This window comes from Aptenodytes forsteri, unplaced genomic scaffold (genome assembly GCF_000699145.1).
Source record: "Aptenodytes forsteri isolate BGI_AS27 unplaced genomic scaffold, ASM69914v1 Scaffold229, whole genome shotgun sequence".
Lineage (NCBI taxonomy): Eukaryota > Metazoa > Chordata > Aves > Sphenisciformes > Spheniscidae > Aptenodytes > Aptenodytes forsteri.
Genome location: NW_008795863.1, coordinates 6740636 through 6764566, shown reverse-complemented (window position 1 = coordinate 6764566; position 23931 = coordinate 6740636). Strand labels below are relative to the sequence as shown.

The window sequence follows — 23931 nt, the reverse complement described above, 5'->3', positions numbered from 1 at the left end:
GATGACCATTAAAAAAGTAACACTAAAATCGTTGCAGTATATGTTCATGACGATGATGTGCTCCTTAGAAGCTCCATCAAAAATGCATACAACTTCAGTATTAAAATTAACCAGAGCATTAAGAGAGAAGAATCAGTTGGTAAAGTCTAAAGGTTAACAATTTAGGATAGGAAAAGTAGAGCAGGAGAAAAGATAGTCCAACACAATAGTCAAAGTTTTTTTATTCACTTAAAAAAAATAAAGAAGAAAAATTACCAGGCAATTGGAAATAATATAAATTGTGAAGATTTATATAGGACTAAGCAAGTAACTGCAGCCAGAAACAAGAGTGGTTGGTCAGATATGCAATATGTAGTGTAAAAAAGGAGACAGAAAGCTTTTCAAGACATCAAGTGCTCTTGATTAATTTGAGGTTAAATTCTGCTATCTCTGCTTGGCAAATGCTTGAGAATTTTAGAAAACGAAAGATTATCCATCCCCTTTTCTCAACACGAGCATAATAATAAGCCAAAGCTTTGCAGGGTGGAAATCAGAGCATTCAAGCCATTTCATTTGTTTAGCTGCCTGAGCTTTATTACTGTTTATGTTTTAGTCTTTCACATACCTTTAGAAATCTCTCCATTTTCATTGAGACCTCCACAAAGTGAAAGTGTAACATCAGGCAAGTCCATAGCAGAATCAGACATGCACTCTGTACCACTATCAGCAGCAGCACTTCCTACTGATTGGGGTGACTGGGAACCGGAAAGGGTATCTGACTCTGTCCACTGCCTGAAGCCTGGATCAGAATCACTATAGAAAAGAAGCCCACATTTTCCATAGGTATTTCACTTGCAAAAAAATGTATAGATTTTAGGTTACAGAACACACTATATGATTATTCAAAAGAAAAAAAACCCCTACATCATTTTACAACATAATTTCAAAACCAACCAAAAAAACCAGACACAAACACGCACACCCCCCCCTTCATAATACTGGCAGATTGACAGTTTCCAGTTCTCCTAACATTCACCTAAATTGGGAAATAATTACATTTCTCTTGCCTGCAACAAAATTGGATTTAAATGAGGAAAAGATCCTCTACATTCTACTTTTGCAGAACACTATGCTCCTCAATCTTTACCAGAAAGCTGTAGAATAAGAATAAAAGGAAAAAGGACATTGCTTGATGTTTTTAGAACACTGTGTTCGGAAAAAGTACAATAGAAAAGAAAGGTGGCCTTTTAAATAAAAAAAAAAAACACACTGTCATCTATGGTTAGTTATTAGTTTGATCCCAAGTAATGTAATCAGTAAGTACTGAAAAGTTTACAATGTTAGTTTTAACATAAACCAATACACTTCTTCCTTATTAACCTGTATTTTTACAAAGGTCTTCCTAGACAGTTATTCTTTTGGAAAGTATTTTAGGGGTATAAAATGCTTTGATTTCATAAAAAACCAAACAAGAGTGAATTTTGAGACTGAGCTGCCTTGCATGAAGATCTTGTGGGATTTTTTTTGTTGGTCTTTTTTTGATAGTAAAAAAAAAAAGTTGGGAGGGATGTACAGGGCATGCAAAAAACAAACTGAGGTGTGCTTATCTAGAGCTAGCAATATGGCAAATAGAATACCGGTGCAAAAGGATTGTGTAGTTTAAACTTACCCCCCCACCATATTTGCAGAACATACAGGTTCCACAAAGATGAAAACTCTCAGTAAAGACCTCCCACATGATCTTTCAATGTGTTTCTTGTCAAATCAGAAACAGATTTTCACAGTGAGATCAGTACTGATTACTCCACAAAAGCCTAGAAACCTGAAGTCCAATTCTTTTTATCAGAACTGGCGCATAAACACCTAAATCATACAGTAATAGCTCACATATTGCAGTTGCAATATAACCCTAGATCCACAGAACCTTAATTCAAAATTACCTTTTGGGAAAGTAGAGTGCTGCAACTTCAGGTTCCAAAGCCTTTAGGTCCTCCAAGTAAATATCATCAGGCCCCTGATGATGACTTCGCTTGTGCACCCCTGTTAATTTTAACAATTAAGATTATTAAGATGAAGCTATCCAGACACATTAAACGCAAATGTAATTGTGGAAGATTCAGACTTACTTGTAGCATTTATAAATCCGAGAGTTTAATTATAGTTTTAGTCAGATAAGACTTTAAATAGCAAAAACTGAAAAGGCACGTTTATACTTTTTCCACTATGGCCTCACATTTGGTAGATCACACTGAAGGAAAGAATCAACAGCTTTATTATATACCTTTCTTTTTTGAGGGAGAGTCAATTTTTGCTATTGGCTTTGCTTCTGGTAAAGGGTCCACCAACAGTCTGGAATGATGATCAGCATCTAATGGCAACGGATCTTGCGGTTCTATGATTGCAGAAGCAAGAGAATCTTTAACATCCATCTGCTTAAACAGAGGATGAGTTCTTGGCTCAGGTTTCAGTACTGTACAGACAGAATCTTTCACATCATCATCATCTTCAACTTCATCAGAGCTGAGGATGACCCTAAAATGAGTCTTCTCTGATGGAGTAATGGTAGCTGTTCTGGGATGTTCCAGTTTCTCTTTTTTGCTTATCTGAAACACAAAACTCTAGTCAATCGTTTCACTTCACATGTTTGTTTTATTCTGGTCTAAACATTAAACTTGTACTCATGGTACAAGTCCTGGTCACAAGTAAACCGGGTAAGAATTTAAACGTGTATTTTAGCAACATAAAACATGTCCCACCTTATTAGCAAAGTTCCCTGCAACAGAAGCTTCATACTAGCTTATTTACAAATTCAGTAAAGAAACTGGCATAGAGGAAGTGCTGACTTGTCCAAACCATGGCAAGAAAAAAGCATAAATGTAGACATACCAGGGCTTCTGTCACCAGCTGTCATGTTAGATACCAAATTTACTCTATCAAGGCTACAATTCCTCTGGAATGAACTAGAACTTAGCCTAAAATAAGGGAAATTAATTTCTGAAGTTGCTTTCTTCAGTTTCTAACTACAAATTCAAAAATTTCAGATTTTTACTGCTATGTTTTCTGGAATTACTTTGCTGACCAGCTTTTGAACACAACAAATTCGACTATCTGCCAGCCACAAGGGGGTGCTACTTTCCTATTTCAGCTGAATTATTCTGAAGAACAGGAGCAGATTTCCAGTCCTCTCTTAGGACACAATTTTAGATATGCCAAAACTCAGTTCACAAAGTTATAGACAATAAATAAATTTACCTTGGTTGATTCTGGGAATCCTCCCCATGTCCATTCCATGTGAGATTCAGATCTGAGCAAGCTCTCAGCAGGTTTAACTTCTAGTTCTGAATCACTTTTAGGGCAGACTGGCTCAGAGAAAGGGCTAGCAAATCAACAAGAACCAAAAAAAAAAAAAAGAAAAAAGAAAGCTACAGTGTTTAAAATGCATTTGTTGTGCAGCTACCGTTGGTAGAGTTTTCTACAGCTTAACAGAGCTTCAATTATTCAGCAACATGGCAAGAAGCCCAGCAGGGTTTTCAGACAGTGAGAAATTAGGTTAAAACCAAAATCACGTTAAAGGACTTACATAGCGATCACCCTAAACAGATTCCTCCACTATATCTACAGTGCAGGTATAGCTCTCCCCTCAGCCCATGTTCCATTTTTCAAACAAAACAGAACAAAACAAAAAAGTTCATCTAAAAGTAAGACAGAAATTAGCTTTAAGTTCCTTTCCTCTGTAAAAATATAGCTTTTAAGCTTGCTATGCCAAGACTTGAGTAATAAAAGTCCTGCAAACCTAACTCACAAATGCACAAAATACCACCAATTCCTGATGTGGGGAAAACAACATTAACAAGATAACTTAGGAGAGGGAAGGGAGATTACTTGAAAACTTCCTTCAGATGTGTTTGGACTCATGACATTTTAAAGTTGCATCCTATTTTTCCTACAGTGGTTATTATCCATAAATCAGAAACAGACCTCTGAAATTTACTTTAGCCAAGACTACTTTTAAGCCAAAAGAACGCACTCTACAAAATGCTAGAAAGGTGTGATTTCAAAATCATTTTGCTCTTACGATCTTAGGGAGGAAAGGAAACACAAGAGGTTGTTTTGAAGTAGCATTTAGTGTTGGGACAGGTCCAAGTCTATCCTTTCTTGAACAGGGCAATTATATTGCATATTATAGAAATGCTGCTCTTTTTACACTTTGACATTCATAGAGTATTTTGGTTTGGTTTTTTTTTTAATATATATATAAACCTCAATATTTGAATCTGAATTGTAGGGACCAGAACTGGACACAGCACTCCAGGTGTAGCCTGACCAGCGCTGAGTAGAGTGGGACGATTACATCTCTGTCCCTGCTAGTAACGCCCTACAGATGCAGCCCAGGATCCGATTTGCCTTCGTTGCTGCAGCAGCACACTGCTGACTCACATTCAGCTTGCTGTCCACCAGGACCCCCAGGTCCCTTTCAGCACGGCTGCTGCCCAGCCACACAGATCTGAGCCTGTATTGGGCTCTTTGGTTATGCCATCCCAGGTGCAGAACTTCACACTTGTCTTTGCACATGTTGCACCAGGAGGGGTTTCATCTTGATATAAGAAAGAAATTTTTTTACAGTGAGAGTAATCATTCACTGGAACAACTTTCCCAGGGACGTGGTCCCCATCACAAGAGGTTTTCAATTTGTGACTGGACAAGGTGCTAGATTAATCTCATCTAGTCTCCCTTTTCCATGAAAGGTTGGACCAGATGATATTTTGAGGTCCCTTCATCCAGGGATACAAAAAGAAAACCATTTAGAGATTTCCCCCCTCAGTTCTCCTTTAACAATTTCCTACAGAAATCACATTTTCTGTACTGTTAGAAGGGTTTATTTAAAGTAACATACTGATGAAAATACATGTACGTATTTGTTTTCAGGAGGAATACGAACTCACTTTCCCTACGTGCCAAATAATTTGTTTCTAAGCCTAATTCTTAATATTCAGCAGTACTTGCAAAAGACTGAATACTTCAGGGCTTTGAGAACCTAAGCCTGTTCCACTTCCCCCAAAGTATAAGTCTTCCATTATCATTCTCAGGGAGAAGTCCTTAGTCAAAAGGCTCACGCTTGTAATAGTGATCTAGTCATGCTAACATTGCTTGTTAAAACAGGAAAAACATTGATGGTATCAGGTATCAAATAGTTAATAGTTATGCTTTTTGGTTTTATTCTAGTGAGTAGGACAAACAGAAGTGTCCTTATTGAAAAGACTTAGGCTATTATCTTCCCTTAGCTTCCTGCAAGAGGTTCTGAAGAGCAAGATGTCCAACGTCAACTAAGACAGCTTTTCCAGGTCTCCAAAAGGGAGGTTATTTAAACCTCCCATTTCTCTTTCACTGTACAATGGCTACATTATAGAATCTGTGTTTGGTGGCTTAGGAGAAATAAATTCATGCCCAAGAAGGCAAGGAAAATTGCCAATTTCTGTTACACTGCAGTCTGTACTGGATAGCTTCTTGTTAAAAAAAACCCAAACCATAACTATAAAGAGCCTAGGTATCTCACATGATGCACAAACAAGTTGTTAGAGCAGACTATCCCCTACATATGTAATCAAGAAGAGAGGCATGAATCATATCTCCCAGATATAGCCTAGTCTATGTTAGCTAGAGTTTTATAAACTGAAAAGGAGTATCAGCCTCTACGCTACAATTATCTAGGTGATATAATCCATACAACACCATGCCAATCCTCAGGGTCAAACACTGTGACTGCTTTTCAGTCACAAACCACAAACCTTTGGGGAATATTTGAAAACTACATCTCATCAAGTACAATTGAGGATGTGGTTGTCAGCCCAAAACATAAAAAGGAACGATAATGGGATTTCCTGTCCAACTGCTTCTATTCATTAACAAGCTATGCACGGGGGGAATTAGCAGGAACCAAGCACGGTGTGGTACATTCAGGCTCTACAGGAACCAAGCACGGTGTGGTACATTCAGACTCTGAGGCCACAGCCCTGGCAACACCCAAAGCAGAGAGATTATATGCACTTCAAAAAGTATTTTCTGAAGCGCTCTCTTCTATTCTGCACTACCATCTATTGATACAGAAGAACAGGCACCTGTGCACTGAGCAGCTAACATGCAACAATGGATATCACACAAGGCTGACCAGTAATCCTCACTGACATTGTGAATGTATCTGCTATGAGGTAGAGTCCCCAGTCAAACTGAAAAGCAGTGAAACTAGACACTCACCAAAGAGTTAAGATGAATCAAGATACTGCTCAGCATGCTATGTGCTATATATATATATATATGCGCCCTTCCCTATGCCCAATATTCAGGAAAAGTATGAAATTTACCTCAAGTACTACCACATATGGACAGAATGCTTTCTAATGCAAATAGAGATTGGTGTTAGAGTGGTGAAATCCAAAGGGCGAGCCTTGAAAAAAATGTAGAAACTGAATGCAAGAGGAATATAATAGCATGAACATCAGAAACTGTAGAGCTTGAGTGTATAAACAGAAGTGCCCTAGTCACTGTAACTGAAAACTGACTGGCAAGCTGTATTATGTCATTTGCAAGAATCCACAATCAACTGATATTGTTTCTGGTATCTCTGGGTTAGTATTCCAGTAACTAGCAAATCCTGTTCTGAAGTAGAATATGATTCAAGTTGAGGACCTAGCTTTACCTCGAGTAATTTGCATTATTTCACCTGGCAAATTCTAACTTACATACTCAACACTTCTGCTTTATGGCATATTAAGTGTTGCTTATGCTAGGGTTAATCATAGGGAACATTTGTTTTCCATACCCTTCTCAACCTAAGGAAATCTTATTAACTGCATTTTCTTTCTTTAACAGTGAATTTTAATATGAAAAGCTTTTTTCACTTGAGGGGAAAAAAAAAAAAAAAAAAAGACACAAATTTTGTTTAATACATACAGTAGAGAGGAAAGTTCCCAAAGTTCCAAGTAAGTATCAAATGCTGCATTTGACATCACAAGTTAGGCATGTTTGATAGTTTTACAGATCAGGGGAAAAAAATTAATGAAAAGGCATATTAATTTTTTAATAATTATTCATCATTATACATATGATGACATTACAAAGTGACTTACTTCTCCAGAGGGGACCAGTCTCCATCAGATAAGGGGTAATGATCCTTTGAGTGATAAATCAAAGATTCTTTTTGTTCTTCACCCTTTGGTGATGAATTTGAGGATCCTCTGTGGAGATACATGGGACATTAAGTCAGCTATAAGAAATCTGCATTACTAATTCAGTTAGAAAAGTTACTTGTACATTATTAAAAATCCAAGATCAAAAGAAAGAAGTGTGTAGCTTAAAGAATTCACTGTTTGCAACACACCTTTATATAACTTAAAATGTATATAAAAACTATTATTAATACAGGAAAATATTGCAAGTTTAAAAATCTACTACTTTTGACACATAGTAAATTAACATTGAAGAAGTCACAACAGCATAAGTGGTATCACTCTATACAACCAGCTAATATTATCAAAATCCAAAGATGAATAGAGATTTACAAATAACCCTTAATACGTAAACCTTAGAAACACTGAAAAAGCTAAATAGAAAAGGTAGTTTTGACAATGCGCTTTACAGCTGCACATTTCACAAATTAAAACCAGTAAGAAAACAGGGGTAGGTACTAGCCTCACAATTTACCCAAGAGTTTACAAGTTACCATAAACTACGACAAGTAGCTAGGACTGTACTGTTCTGAACAGTGGGGTTTGTTTTGACTGGGAAGTCTACTCAATAACAAAAAAAAACCCCAAACAACCAACAGTAAGACCCTTGTATTGTATTTTACACAGAAGTCCCTTTTAAGTATTTCCATCATAAGTACTTCAGATCTTTTTACAGCTTTCTGAATTTAACTGAATAAATAGCTATTCTCAGGATACAACTAACTTGTTTTGAGGTTAGATCAAGGGCATCATGGCTACACAGTGGATAGAATACAAAGGAAGATAAACCTGGAATTTGAGTGTAAAATGCAATACAAATTACTTTAAGCCATTATTATGAAAGAAAAACGAAAAAGTATTTTTCTTCCATTAGCAGCATGGCTGCACTGGACTTCTTTTGAAATGCTAACACTAATTTATCTTACGGATGGATAAAACAAAAGATTTTAACATTATGTATTAAAATACATAAATATTTAGTATTTACACACTTACTCAATACAGCCCATTAGACCCTAAGCAGTTACAGTGATCTACCTAATTTGCACAAGTCTTTAATTTGGAAGACAGTCTAGACTATGTTAAATACTGAACCCTAAAAATGTCTTAATAGCTCCACTTCTTATTCAGAAGTACTATTATTATGAAACTTGATGATGACAGTTTGTCTTGAGATGAGAGCAGTAGAGACCGTACATCCTTTGTATTCATAAACCAAGCTAACTGTGATTGAAATGTTTCTTCCTATCTTTGTCTGTATCCAGTGCTAAGTTATCTCCAAAAGAGGAAAAAGGTATTATTGAACAATTAAGTAAACAAAAAAAAATTATTACAGAGACGTCCTCAATATTATGACTTCAGAGGGGGGCAAGATGACCCACAGGTGGTACTGAACAGATTTTATTCACTGGGAAATTGCGACCAAGTGAGTTCATATGAAGCACCAAAAAACTCAATTTTCATCCATAAGTTGATAAATTTGAAGTTTAAAAATCGAAATGCAGTCAAAGATTATTGAAAATAAGAGGGGAAAAATCAGTATGCATCAACTTATAACTTCGAGTAGCACTATGAATTCTAAGCTATTTATTTTGCAACATTTATAAACAGTGTTACCACTTTTTCTCATCCTTATCCATTTTATACATGGTCTAAATAAATACATACGATTTTAGAGACAGGTTACTACTTTAACACCCTTAGCACTGGAGAAATAATGCCCTCTATTTCTGAGTGTACACACTGTAATCTCAGTCCTCCTGGTATTATTTTAGGTAAGTCAAGTACTACTAACATATCTAATCATAGCTAGAAAAGACAAAGGACATATTTTTTAAAAAGTTGCATGAACACTTGGAAATGGATTTTCCCAAGGAACAGGAAACAGCTTGTTTTTCCACTTTATAAGAATAGAACTAGGTAAGACATTACATACTGGTACCTGTGGCTGAATTTTGACCTTCCTGTTGGAGCATGAGCCTCCCTTTTCCTTTCCCAGTTTCACTTTGAAATCTGAAGCTATGTCTAGTAACAGTTAGTTAAGTTTCTCTTCCCCACCCACCAAGAGCCACACATTTATCACTAAAAAAAAAACCCAACAAAAACCAAACCAAACAAACCTGCTGATATCACCTTACATCCCCCACAGGATGTGAAAAGAAAGCTTATGAACATTTTTTCGCAACAGTATCTAGCTGGGAAGAAAACAGTGTATGCCTATTGCAAGGCATTTTATTCCCTGCCTTGGTAGGCCACTGGAATGACCGTATATGAACTCCATTAACAGATACATAGCCACAAACCTACTGTCTCTAGGCTTCCATTACTACAATGTATTTTTTCAGTCCTGCATTTACTTGCTATTCACAAGAAAACAGCATTCTTTTACAAAAGCTTCTTTCTTCCACATCATAACACTCTTCTCTGACTGAGAATGCATTTCTGCTGCTGTTTCTGTTTATATATATATGTAAAAAAAATGTGATTTACAAATAAAACACTGGGTGAAAACAGCCATTATTGGCATGACATTCCTAAATTCTTCATAGACTTGTAATAATTTATTAAATAAAGAAACAATTCATGGTTTATATTTTCTTCGTGTACTTGGTAGTTATTTTTATTTTTGATGGTTTCGCTATGACAAGTTATTGTTAATACTCTTACACTGAAGACTGAACAAAGATCTTGCTTTTCTTAAACTGGAAAAAAAGGAAAAATCTCAAACCAAACAAAATGCCAATTCCCAGACTTAAACAGAGCAGTGAATATCTAAATGACAATTCACTGACATAAATGACAGTGAAAAAATAAGGCAAATGAATTAAGAAAGCCACAGACATTCTAGAAAACACTTTAAAATACAAATTTGTTTGTTTCCAAATTTTGTTTGTTGTGTTTTATCAGTCATGTTTTTCTGTTGCACTAACCTTTTTGACTGGTACTTATTAAATTTGAGACTCCCTTGAAGACCCATACTGAAGGAGTTTTTTCAGTTATACTTTATTCTCTTACACCAAAACATTCTTCCAATTCCCAAACCAGATCTTCAATTTATTCAGACAGTACTACATTTAACAGTAACGCTGTCCAATAAAGCGGCTAGCTTTGTCTAAAAACTAAGTCCACCTCTTTTGTTAAGAAGCCTAAGAAACTTCCACATAAAACTGATGCGTAGGCCTTTCCTGGATTTTAAGCATTTGTATGCTTGATAGCTTTCTTCTATTACTATAATCTTTCCTATTACTCATATGAACTTCTTCAGCTTATTAGTATGTGCTACCACTTTACCACAAGCTCCACTTCACTAATAGTTTATCCACTTCAAAATACAGGACTGATTTCCCCCCCCCTTTATGACTACACACATGCAAAGAATTATTTTTACTAATGTGAAGGAGCATTAATTTATGTAGTTTTCAATTACCAAAGTAAACTTCAAGTTACAGAGAAGTCAAATTCAGATGTGGTGTACTACAGGCATTCCACACTGCAGTTTATGAAGAGGTTACCAAACACAACAGAAGACCACTCTGCTTCATCAGAGAGATTACACTGAAACTTTTTCTCAGTCACACAACAGATCATGAAAATGCTTCTTTACCAGAATGGGCTTAATTGGGTTTCCTGTTCATAACAAAATGGCCAAACTTGAAGGATTCTGTAAAGACGTGGAAGATAATGGTTTGGAGTTTTGTTCGTTTGAGGAAAAGCCTACTGAAACTTATGCATTACTTGCATAGAGGAAAGGTACAAGTCACCTTTTAATGTTCAGTGGTAACAGTGAAAGCAGTCAGCAAGTATCTGATAGTTTACCTTAGGGGTTGAACACTTTTTTCATCATCTGAGCTTATTTCCATTTCAAAAATCTCTTCTGTCCCAGTAGAAGAGATCTGATCTTCCTTCCTGCTATCTTGTTTGTATTTCTTTCTTCTTCTTTTTTTCTTTTTCACAGAACCTGGGGTGAATGCAGTCTCTGTTTCCACAGAGTGTGGAATTTCTGAGTTTACACATGTTCTCTCATTTTCACCTGATTTCAAATGATTGCCAGTGTCTTTAAAAAACTGGTCTTCAGTGGGTATTGGAGATGTCGCCAAATATGCAGGAACTTTTTCCTAAGCAAAAGAAGAAAATAAAGAACAGACTTTTTTTTTTTTTTAACTTTGTTTCATGCATACAGGATAGTTGTCACATAGATTAAAATCCTTGCATCTATATTTAGACACAAAACCATACAATAGCCCAGTGGTATGAAGCCGATATCCAGAAAGGAACCAAGTTCACTACAGGGATTACAAAAAATTCAGAAAAATGAATGTTAGTATTTTTACAGTTTCAGACATAAACAATTGATTTTTCTAGCAAAACAAATACCCAGTCAGTGGAATGTTTTTGAAATTATCTGCCCTTGAGCACACCAGTTCTATCCATGCTTAGTAAATGTGTTAATAAAAATAGGCTAATTAAATCCACTGCTGTCTAGTTATTTTGAAACAGATTCATAGAAAGGTATAGGTTGGAAGGGACATCTGGAGATCATCTAGTCCAATCTTCTGTTCAAAGTAGGGCCTCAGGCTAGGTTATCCAGGGCCTTGTCAAGCCAAATGTTGAGTATTTCCAGTGAGGGAGAATTTCCCTCTTGTGCCCTTTGCCCCTTGTCTTATCACCAGGCATCCCTGTGAAAAGAGTGCCTCCATCTGCTCTATGACTACCTTGTAGGTATTGCAAGACTGTGGTTAGATCCCCCTGAATCTTCTCTAGGCTGAACACAGCCAATTCCAGCAACCTTTCTTCCTATTTCAACTTCTCCAACCCCCTGATCATCTTGGTGGCTCCAATTTTCCATGTCTCTCCTGAACTGGGGACACCAGAACTCGGTAGACCAGAACTGTGTTCCAGGTTTGGCCTAATATATACTAGGTTGAGTGGGACAATCCCACATCCCTCCATCTGCTGGCTGTACTCCTGCTGATGCAGACTAGGACACATTTGCCTTCATTGCTGCCAGGGCACACTGCCAGCCTTTACAGCAGAGACGCATTTCATCCAGTCAGACCCCAGCCTGTACTGCTGTGTGGAATTCTTCCAACCCAGATGCAAGATGTCACACGTATCTTGGTTAAACCTTGTGCGAATCTTGTTGGTCCAGTATCCCAGTCTGCCAAGTTGGCTCTATGTGGTGGCTCTTTTTCTGGCCTGTCTACCTCTCCTCCCAGTTCAGTGTTACCCACAAAATTGGGGAAGGTGCAGTCTTGTCATCCATGTCAGACACTATTTATGTAAAGTATCTTTCAAAAAGAAGAACTCAACTATAATTTACTCACATTAAAAACCAACAACCAACCAACCTTAAATTAATTACAACTCACTGTCCTTTGAAGGAACAATTCAAATGAAGGAAAAGCTTTACCAATGGACTGCCTGGGGTTTATTTACATTGTTACAAGAAACTTGAAGATACTGACACCTAGACTGAAAGAAACACACCGTGAAGGGACAAAGACAAAGCAGAACAAAAGTAGAAGTGAATGGAATTTGCATAGAGAGGAGAAAGAGAAAAAGTTATGGAGCTCAATTTCATGGTAAGAACAGAACTAATTACAAGATGCCTGTTATTTTACAGGACACTCATGCAGAAGATTAGTCAGGAATGACACTGTGATCAGAAACAGACAGAGCACTGATACTACTTTTGATGTGTTCAAAGTCTGAACTGCTATTATTTAACATTAAATTCAATTTTTACATTAAGAGTTACAGACCAAATTTTGTTCCACTGGTTGTAAAGTAGAGAGAAGCGGAGAAAGGAGAACAAAATACAGCCTTATACAGCACTAATGACACAGATTTTGCATTGTGAAAAACCTCCAAATGAGATGATAGCACCTAAAATAAAGTTAATATTCTATACAATTAGTGATAAATAATCCGGAAAAACAAGACAAAATAAAAAAAAAAACAGAGGAAAAGTTAAAAGAAAACTGGCTGAAAAGTGATGCCTGAAAATTACATTATAATAGTCCTAATTTACGTGAATTGAGGTGTGGTGTTACTTCTGAATGTCAAGATGTGAAAACAGCAAAGACTGACCACTTGAAAGTACCTTTCTGAATCCATCAAGAACTCAATGAGAGCTTTATTGTTTATCCCTTAAGCATAGCTTCAAGAGGTGACCACAAGGACACGTTGATCAGTAGCAGAAATACTGAGAAAAAAAGTCTAAAAGCACTAAAAACAACTCAGTCCTCTGCTTTGTAGCTAACTTGATCTATAGTTTCGGTATGAACTACCAGCTTTCCAGGACACATTATACACAGATAAGGCACTCTCGTTATAAATTAAAATATACTAAGCAAGTGCAATAACTCCTTTAAAACAAACATTGTACTGGGGACAAAGGTAGTCCCTTTCTGAAAGTCTTAAGAGTGAGTGAGTTCCCATCAACGGCTGACACCGCCTACGTCTATAAAAAACTGCTTTCAGTTTTGATTTTAATCATGGTGTATGCTAAAACAAAACCCAACCTTCCTTTCTCTTAAATGTTATGAATCCCTACCCTAAGTTATCATTTAGGGTCTTAATGTTTGTTTTCTCCTTCCACTTCAAATTATATTTAACTCCTTTCAAAACGAGAGCTTCCTCTAATCCCTCACAGTAAACAAGTAATGCCCTAAACTAAAAAGTGGATCAAGCTCATTTCCTTGAAAGACTGATTCCTAATAACAACAGGAAATTAACACTTCATCTTTTACTTCACTGAGACAATTTTTTTTTCCCCCCTCTCTCCTCTAACTGACTATTTTCATTACACCTTTTGGAACTTTGTATTTAGAACTTCTTTCCTTCTGTCTTGCTGAAAAATGCCAACAGATTCAAAAGTGATCAAAACCAAAGCTCAGGACTGACAAATACTGTGATTACACAGGTCCCATATCCTTAGGAAATCAAACTAAAAATGAACCATTATTCCTGTTTTTCAGAGGCTCATTAGCTTCTAGTTGCAATAAATTCTTGGGAAATTAATTACTGTATTATAATAAAAGAAGAATTCTCAAGTCGAAGAACTTACTGTTAACTGGTGAAAGTTTCATAGATAAAATTGTGAAAAACTGTGCTAAAAATTATAAGACAAATTAAAAATATGCCAAAATAGACAATCTTTATTAGTATAGAGGTCAGTATCACAAGCTATAAAAACTTAAGTCAAAAATTATTATTATTGCAGTCAACAAGAATGAATATACTAAAAGTAAAAAAATATTCAACAAATCTTTCAAATAATACTCTAATAAAAAAAAGAATGAGTTACTTTATTATCACTGGTAGCAGAATTGTACAAGGCACCAAGCATCTTGGCAGCACATGAAAGTGACATTAAGATTCAGTCACAGAAAATCTAGCTTTCATAAAAGTTACAATATTGACAACACTATATTAAGCATTTTTAACATATTACTCTGTTAATACTGCACATACTGCATTGCAGCCATCATGAAGCACAAAGCCCTTACATTTTCCTCCTCAGTTTCTTGTACAAAGAAAGCTTCTCCATTGTCACCCAGTTTCATATGAAGATCAACAGCATCGCCATTAATTTCTATATCAATCTGTGGAAAGAGAAATTTAATGTAAATATTTCATCATAGGGGAAAGCACTGACCTCAAGTATTTTCCTTGATTTTCCTGCTCGTGAGTTTATGAGGATATGACGTAGGACCACAACCCTTCTGCAACCATAGTGCTTTCGTCAGAGGAGGAATGTTTTTATTCTCATCAAAAGGTACTTTAAATTAGATTACATCGCACAGGATGGAGAGATTACCCTTTACCCTTCCTCACATGTATAAAATAACAGAAAAAACCCAAATTTCTTTCTCTTAGAAAGATAACTATTTTACTTCCTCCTCTTTGTGAAATCTTGGGCATCCAGTTAAGTTCCATTCCAAATTTTTCCAAATAAAATGTGTTCAATATTCAGATAAAATTACCTTATTTTTCAGTAAATCTGCTGATCTAATGGTATCTGTATATCTGCATTTAGCCTAGCTATTTAAAAATAATTTAATACATGTCAGATAGAAACACAATGGACTTGCCTTACTGCAGAAAATGCCAATGACATTTCAGGTTATATATAGTTTAGACACTTTTGTCAAAAGGAGACCAAGTTAAATAATGTAGTTGCTATGAGATATCCAATATGTACATTACTCAAGTTCTAGTTTCCTGCCAATACAAAAGAAAAAAAATTACACCCCAAGCCATACAGCTACTATTGCAATATGAATACTCATATTCATAGTTAGCTATCGTGATACGAAATGGCCAGTCAAAAAGGAAAGAGAACTAATTCTAAGATTAGCACATGGACTGCCAAGAAAAAAACCCCACCACCACAGTGCTAAGAAAGACAGTATCCACGTATCCTAATTCACTCCATTATTCGCCCATTTATGAGAATAAAACCATTAGCCAAGGAAACCCAATCATCGGAGATGATAAATTACAGGTAGATAACCAAACATGCACAGGGACTATACCCAAATCCTTAAGATAACAGCTTTTCTTTTTCCCCACGAGAACTGAATGGTTTTGATCTGAAAGTCGTATTTATTTCACTACTGAACACAGTTTATTCTCAAAATATTTTCTTGAATTTCCAATTCAGTAACATGCGTTTTAAAAAAAAAAATTACCTTAGTGTTTCCTTTTTTCAACCTTTTCTTTATGCTGATTTAGACAGACAAACATCCCTAATTTTAGTACCTATACCTCACGCTGGTTTCTGGAGACTTCAGTATGTATCTTAAGTATAGAGTTGAAGCATAGATATGCATATTTTGTGTTCCCATACATCTTGAGACTACCAATTGATCTTAGCCTCATAACATGCCAGAGAAAAATGTGTACACAGCACAGTAATAAAAATTCAATTGACTATTGAGAGAACACTCAACTGCAGGATGGCAACTCCAAGAATGAAGGAAGTAAGAAGCAGCAGCCATCCACTCAAGCAAAAGTTGAGAACTACACTGACAGCCTAGTACAGCAAGTACCAAGAGTAGATGTTTCTACTATTCAACAGCTTTTTAGAGGTACCCAGAAGTTGCAATCCTCTCAAATTTGGTTCAGCTTCTCAGAAGTGTAATTAGAGACATTTAGCAAGCTCAAGTTTCAGATCACTCCTGTTGTAAGTGTATCTCACTTGCTTAGACATTAGAAAAAGTACTGCTATACCACCTCTCTTGTACCTTGCTGAAAAAATGTAATGTAATCTGTTGCAGAATTGTTAAGGAAAAATCAACTTTTTGTCATCAGCGTACTCATTACGAAAAAACACTAGCAAGTGGGAAATCAAAACAAAAAAAGAAACAAGAAAACAGCTGCTAGCCTGTGTTACTATGATCAACTTACAACTTTAATGCATGTAACTCCCAGTATGGACCGTTAACAAAAAAAAGCCCTAACATAACTGCTCTTTTAGTTGCACTTTATTCTCCTTTTACAACCAAAACACAAAGATGGGGGTAGTTTGCTGCAGTGTCCTTTCACTTCTTAGAAAAGCAGCATATAATCCTGAGGTTTTACGGTCTGTTTAAATCAATCCATCCTTTGGTAGCACACCCACAGGCAATACTGCCATATACTGTCAGTAGGGAGTACTGTGATGTAAAGTCCCCCCACAATAGGTCCATTTTTCAGTCAAATTTACAACCCAATCCAACTCACTCCCTAGGCACAATTACTAAAGCCTATGGAAAGGGGATGGCAGGACAATCTGCTCGGGTAGCGCCACAGTCTCAGACTGGCTGGACATGGAATTGTACCAGGTTCTCTTTCAAATATGCCCACATAGGAATGAAGCTTCAGTCCCAGTTTTTATTTGCTTGTGGATATTAATAACTGCATTTTCTACTGCATATTAGCCTTGAACAGAGCTAACAAGGAGCAATAGTTATGATAGGTCACCAACCCTTAAGGCATGCTCTATTTGTCCTCCAGACATTCCAAAAATAGTTGCTTGCAACATTAGGGATCAGTTAAATAGCATTAAGCATTTCTTTCCCAGCATACTTAAATAAGTAAATAAATAGCCATGTAAACATTTTAAGACCGTGAAGTCTATATGTTTGTATTATTCTTTTTGCATAGCTCAAGAGCTGGCAAGCTTTTCTTTCACAGTATTTTTTTGCAGTCCTTAGATTACCACAGGAAGTTCTGTTTTGCATTCCAAAACTGTCGCTCTGTATAGCATACATGAGAAACTGCTCTGTATTAAATCAGCCTGCTAACTGGGTATGTGGGGGCTGGGGAAGGAAGGAAGAGGGGAGAAAAGGAAATGAATTGGTATTCAAAACTTTGTTTTGGCCCACTTTCTGAACTTACCACTTTTTCTTTAGAGCGCAATACACCAAGCTTCCCAAATCGGACATGAAAAGGAGAACACTGGTATGTACCATCCTGTTGCCGGACCACAATGACATCAATGCATCCTGAAAGGGTTGCCTGATTAATGCCTTTGTACAGCTCCTTCACAGTAACCAGGACTTGTCCTGCAAGTTGTCCTACGTAGTTCATAGTCTGAGACTAAGGAAGAGGAAGAAGAAAAAAAAGTAAATAAATTTAAAAAAACATAAAAAGTTTTTTTCAATCAATTTTTTAAAAACATCTAAATAGATGCGCAATGTCATTCATCAATTGCTCTGATTATTTTTAACACAAATACCTTCAAGAGCGAACAGCATTTTGAGCCAATTCTTATATTACTAAGTCTCCAGAGTTATAAAACCTATTCTTAATAGTTTATCAACTTGAATCTATGATTATTTAAATTTTTAAAGTAAATTTTGAAGTATGTCATTTTTAAACCCCAAAGCCTAGATTCAAGTGATGTTTAATTATTCAGATAAGCTAAAAAGACAAACTCACTCTCTGAAGACTGCCTATTTAATACAACTGATCCTCTATTGAAAATTGAGATAAGGATGAAAAAAAACCCCAATCCATAAAAAACTTTAAAAGTCAGGAAAAACTATGTAGAGTGTACTACATGTAACTCTTCCTTTACAGCTCTGTATTTTAAAAATGGCTGAGTCACCTTAAACAAATTCTCAAAAGATCTAATGGAGACAAAGGAGTTTGAGAATGAGTGTGGAGAACACAAATATGGAAGAAATCCAGTTTTCTTCCTATATAAGGCAAGCACACCACCAGTGAATTTATTTGCCATGAAACAAGTACTAAAACTTCTCGCAACATAAAAATCATGAGCTTGTAAAAACCTTTCTTGAAAAGCACTGCCATTGACTTTCAGAAGTTAAAACTGAGATGAGCAAGACTTCCACCTGTGGTAGGTGATGCCAGATACTCAAAGTTACTGAGACTCTCCCATTAACGTTTGATTAAATAAAACTATAATAAGTATCATCTATAGTTACAATGTATATGTCTCTAAACAGCTTAACAAAGCTTGTAAGTACCTATCTTTAAAACAGCTGCTGAAGTAAAGTTTGCTCTGCAAAAACACAGTGAACCTAGCAACATGACCTTGTCCTGAACACACTCCTCGTCCACGAGAAGCAGATGACTTACCAGCTAACAACCATTATTTCCACAGAAATTACACCTAAAGAATAAACGCTAAATTCCAAATACATTTTCATATGTGAAAAGCAAGTCTTAACCAAATTTACACACTCATGCAATATATTATTTTAAGTGTAAAGAGTAATCTTGCCCACTAACTACTTTCCACAGGTTTCACAAAGTTTCAGTCAAGAGAAAACAAATCTTTTACAGTTTTTTGTGGTCGTTCATATGCCTGACATCAGAAAATTGAAAAAGAACAGTATGTAGTCTAGGTGAAGGAATCTTACTAGGTAAGAGTGGGGAGTTCAGGACAGAATACAAGGAAAAGAAGATGCACACAAGAAGAAGATTATGCTACAGTCAAAGATAAACAAAGAACACGTAGAATTACTTATCGAACATTCTGTCTAATCCATTAAAAATACTTAAGTGAATGAATGAATTCTGAACGACTGCAAGTCTTTCAGACTAAGAATACAATGTGAACTATGACTGCCAGTAAGAAATGAAGTCCAAAGATCTCTCAGAAGGTCGGAACTTTAATAGAAAGAGAAGGGAAAACCGTGAAGGTGTTCTAATGGAAACCTAAGAGCAACCCTTCCTCATTCTGCTGTCTCCCACCTCCCACCCAAAAGCTCATTTCAAATACATCCAAGCAATTGCATGCCTCTGAAGTTAAGGGTATTATTTGGGAGAACAAAGAGCCACTGCAAACAAGCAAAACACACAACATGGAACACATAACAGGGCTTAAATTGTAAAAATTCTATTTTGTGATAATATTTCTACAAAAAAGTCTACCGTCAATTTATTTGTCTATTTGCTCATCTATTTTTATTAGCCTCTGAACAAGGTTTAAGATTTTTCTTAATGCCTCTAAACAAAACCATATTGCACTACAAGAATTCTTCCTCCTAATACTACTTTCATTATCTAGGTAATTAATCAATTATTTCTGTTCTGAGCCTTCAAAGTCTTCCTTACAGTAACGCAGGATATATTGCATTCATTCAAAAGGAAGGTACTTTTGTAGCATCTAACAGTACCAATATAATTGTAAACACACAGGAAATCTAAAACTACTTTCACAGACTTAGAGCAGCTACAGAAGTATTTTTCTCTGTCTCAGGCTTCTCAAGCCTAACGTACATTAAATAATCATATTTAGATTTTTGAAAAAAATTCCTTCCTCCCCACAAGACTTAAAAAGGAAGAGGGGGGGTTTCCAATATAGATTTACAACTATTTTGAAATTATCCACAGAATTATTATGCTAGGTAACACGCTAGAGAATTTTCTCCCACAGCTTTGTACAATATGGTTGATGAAGACAAAAAGAACAGACTGTCATTGAGTGACTAATGAGACTAGCTGAATGGACTCCCTATCAACATTAGTGATTAATAAAATTCAGTTTCATCTCTAAGTAGTTTCATGTACAACTATGAAACTGACTGCTTGCTAATGAAATAATAGCTCACTCTTGCTAAAAAGGGGAGGTCTCACTTTAACCTTTCCTCATCTGACCCTGTTAACAAGCTGATTTTAGCTCACTGACACAGCTGGCAGAAGTCTACCCATTTTGTTGTTGTTGTTTCAGTGGGTTAGTAAGTTAGATTAGCTCAGGAAGAAGAACATGACAAACACCAGAGAGTCATGAGGCACACAGCAGCACCAGAGAGCTAGGGGGAAAAAAAAAAAAAAAAAAAAAAGGCTGAGGCAGGGAACTGAACATCTTCCTTCTGACAAGTGAGATATTTGCTGCATCTCACAGAACTGTAACCCAAGACAGAAAGGTAGCAATATCTCTGCTTTACTGTTTAAGCAATTAGTCTTCCCCTACAATGACAGTCATCTTTATTCTCAATCTTAGGAAAAATTCTCTAACAGAGTCATTATCATTCATGGCTATACCTTGGCCACTTCCAAGAGGAGTCTATGGTACCAGCTTACAAAGAAAAGTTGATTTCATGTCACCAAGGAGACTGAATTTGTTAAAAGAAATGTTTGGCACAATCAGGAATAGAAGTCCTTAATAGATTCTCCATTCCATGTATTTCATTTCAGTGAACAGGACTTGAGAAGTGGACATTAGCAAGGCGTCCTGGTTTCAGCAAGGAATTCTCTATCATTTAAGTAGTGACTGTTTAAAAGATCAGAATTTCACAGCAAGTTCTAAGAATTGAGTCCAGTTGATAAATAATCTAGTTTTCCTCACATACATGCTAACTGACCTTGTCTAACCATAAAAAAAACCCAAAAAAACCCCACAAGACTGAAGTGTTCACCTGTTTTACATATATTCCTGCTTTCCTGTAGCAAGTTATCTTTTATAGATCTCAATTACATATTTTCCTTCTCGCCCCCCCACCCCCCAGCCACTTTTATGATCATACATAAACAGAATAACCTCTTTGTGTGAAAAAGTTACGAACTTTTGAACCTACTGAGTATTAAAAACAAAGTTTATAAGGAAAGAAGCTTTTTATGATCCAAGTCTTAACACAAACATTTGTTTGTTTACAATGTACAAAACAAATTGTAGATCAGAAACTAATGTATATAATTGCTTATCAGGTTGTAGTTCAGCTTTTAACATAACGGTTCACTTTGTAAGATAAACGTTATTTAAGAAGGTTCAAACTGTAGCAAGCAAATGATCAAATAGAAGATGACATACCTGAGAAACACGCGATGTTTAATTTATCTCAAATGTCAATAGAATCCCAGCTAGGACATTTTAATTTTTTTTTTTTTGCTTTAAGTTTTACTGTATTTTGTTGGAAAACTTGTGGTGAGCAGTACTGAATCTGACTATAGAGAGGAACAGTGTAAAATGTTACTGTGTTAATTCTTGCAAATGCAATAGAAATAGCCTGATCACAGAATAACCAGTAAGACAAAGTATTTCCTTGATAACACTCTTCATTTCATGCTTAGTAAACAAACGTCATTGTCCCGAAAGCAGAAAGAAGTGGAGAGCAGTATGCCTTCATAACCTGCTATAAGAACCTAAAAAGCGTGCCAATTTCTAGTTCTGCAATCCAAGACAGAAGTCTGATGGACAAGACAAGCTAAGAAAGGACAATGCAGCAGTATTTCACAACACTCTTTAGCTTTTAAGTTTTATTTATTTTGATATCCAGAGTATATACATTACCTGATGCAGTCAAATTCCAGAACTCTGCATAAAAGCTAAAGTTAATGTAGCTCACTACTACTTATTCTTCCAGGATAGCAAATTAAAAGGTTATCAATACCTAAGGTCTCACAGCAGAAAAACACTTTTTTTGTGACTTTTGAGGCTCCAGAGAGATTGATTTTTGAATGTTTATGCAATACTACGTAGTTTGCAAAAATTCTTATAGCTGAATATATTAATGCTACTAAGCTAAGTGCAACTGTAATTGGAATGGGGGAAAGGATCTCTCTCTCCTATATCATAAAAAAGATTTTTTTTCTGGCAAGGAGCCATTACACTGCAAAAGGCAGAAACTGAAACAACGCTTTTTTTCTCCCCTTTGTCTTTTTGAGAGTGAAGCATAAAAGTAAATACAAAATAAGAAAAGAAAATATGTACTTTGGAAGTTCAAGAACTAAAAATAAAATTCTGTGCCTCCATCTATAAAATACTCAAATGAGTTAAACTAAAATTAACCCTGCATATGTTGGTTAACTTCCTCATGTTACAGCAATGAGGAATAGAATGACTCTCAGAAATAATGATTAAACAGTACTACAGCTCAGATTAAGTATCTAACATGCTCTACATGATAGACAGCCAAATTTTCAAAACTCATCACCAGGAAATGCTTACATTAGCATAACTTGAGCAGGAGGTTTTCTGGATAGGAATTATATCTAGGCACTATTAACAGAGATGTTATTTTGGCTGCTACAAACCCAACATGTTTTCTTGAACAATTTTTTTATGTTATTCAGTAATATCCATATACAAGTGCAAGATATAATCAAAAGTCTGTCACAAATTTGCATTTTCTGTGCATCTGGAGCACTGCTTTAGTAAAGGTAAACTGCGGTTTTTGTGTTCTTAAAGCCAACACCTTTTATACAGGTGCACCCATATGAACACGAACACTACAAATGCCCAGTTCAACAACAGAAAAACAAGAGTGCAAGTTACTCAAAGGCAAGCTGTCAGACTGCTCTAGAGAGATACAGCTTTAGAGGGCATGAATTTTAACTATCATTGCAAAAAAAAGTTACTTAAATGTAGATCTTAGTTTACAAGAAAGTAGATATTTGTCCATCCCATTTATTTTGAGATACATTTAGAGGATTAAAAGATAGTCTAATGCCACATGATGTAAACAGTAAAGAAGTTGCATTTGTTTCAAAAGATTAGGTAGAAAAACAAAATAAAAAGACATGCATAGCAATGGTTTCCCTCAATTTATCTCATCTTGCCTATATTTGCATGTATATATATTTATGAGGCAGGAGCTTTCCTTAACCAGAGAGAATCTTTAGCAAGTATTTTACTAGTTTTTACTTTGTACCCCAAAAACACTGGGGGGAAACAATGACCATGTGAAACAGGACAACTGTAGCACCAGGTCTACTCAGCAAAAACAAGCAAACAAAAACATCTTTGCTCCTAAGGAAAGATTTTAATTGGGGTTTCGGATTGCTCCTAGTACTGCACAGAGCACTTACAGAACAAAAATGGGAAACAAAATAAGTCTGTTGAATGCCTAATTAAAGTCTTCCATATACTATTAAATATAGGCAGTCAATTTTTATATATTTTAACTGTGCTATAGGAAATTATATGCCCACACTTAGCAATAAATCTGTCAAACTCACCAAGATTCCAGAAGGAACCCTTTCATGGGCAGCAACAACACTTCTATTGAAGTCATCTTCAAAACCAACCTTTTCTGAGAAATGCATCTCAAAACAAGAAACTAGCTTTCCACAGTACAGGTAAATGCAAAGCTTACAGCCATAACAGAATGTTGTATCAGCATTTCTTCTCTTTCCATAGAAGCAGAAGAATTAGGTAAATCTTCTGGTCTCTTAGAGAAAAATGTTTGGTATACTTTCCCACGCAGTATTATGATTAAAAAGGAAGTGCTTCTTTAAGAAAGCTCACATAGAAACTCCCTTACCAACAGGC

At 35.9% G+C, this 23931-nt stretch overlaps 1 protein-coding gene across 1 annotated transcript in view; it reads right to left on the bottom strand.

The window, feature by feature from the left end:
* LPIN2 (lipin 2) overlaps nt 1-23705 on the bottom strand; it is a 37427-nt gene extending 13722 nt beyond the window's left edge. Inside the window, exons 1-9 of the mRNA XM_009284121.2 lie at nt 23619-23705; nt 17589-17789; nt 14714-14809; nt 11019-11317; nt 7104-7211; nt 3232-3355; nt 2261-2582; nt 1920-2019; nt 605-792 (exon numbers count right to left, since the gene is read on the bottom strand). Coding sequence (XP_009282396.1) covers nt 605-792; nt 1920-2019; nt 2261-2582; nt 3232-3355; nt 7104-7211; nt 11019-11317; nt 14714-14809; nt 17589-17789; nt 23619-23705 — 1525 coding nt within the window. The remainder of the gene's footprint in view (nt 1-604; nt 793-1919; nt 2020-2260; nt 2583-3231; nt 3356-7103; nt 7212-11018; nt 11318-14713; nt 14810-17588; nt 17790-23618) is intronic.
* Nucleotides 23706-23931: the final 226 nt, after the last annotated feature.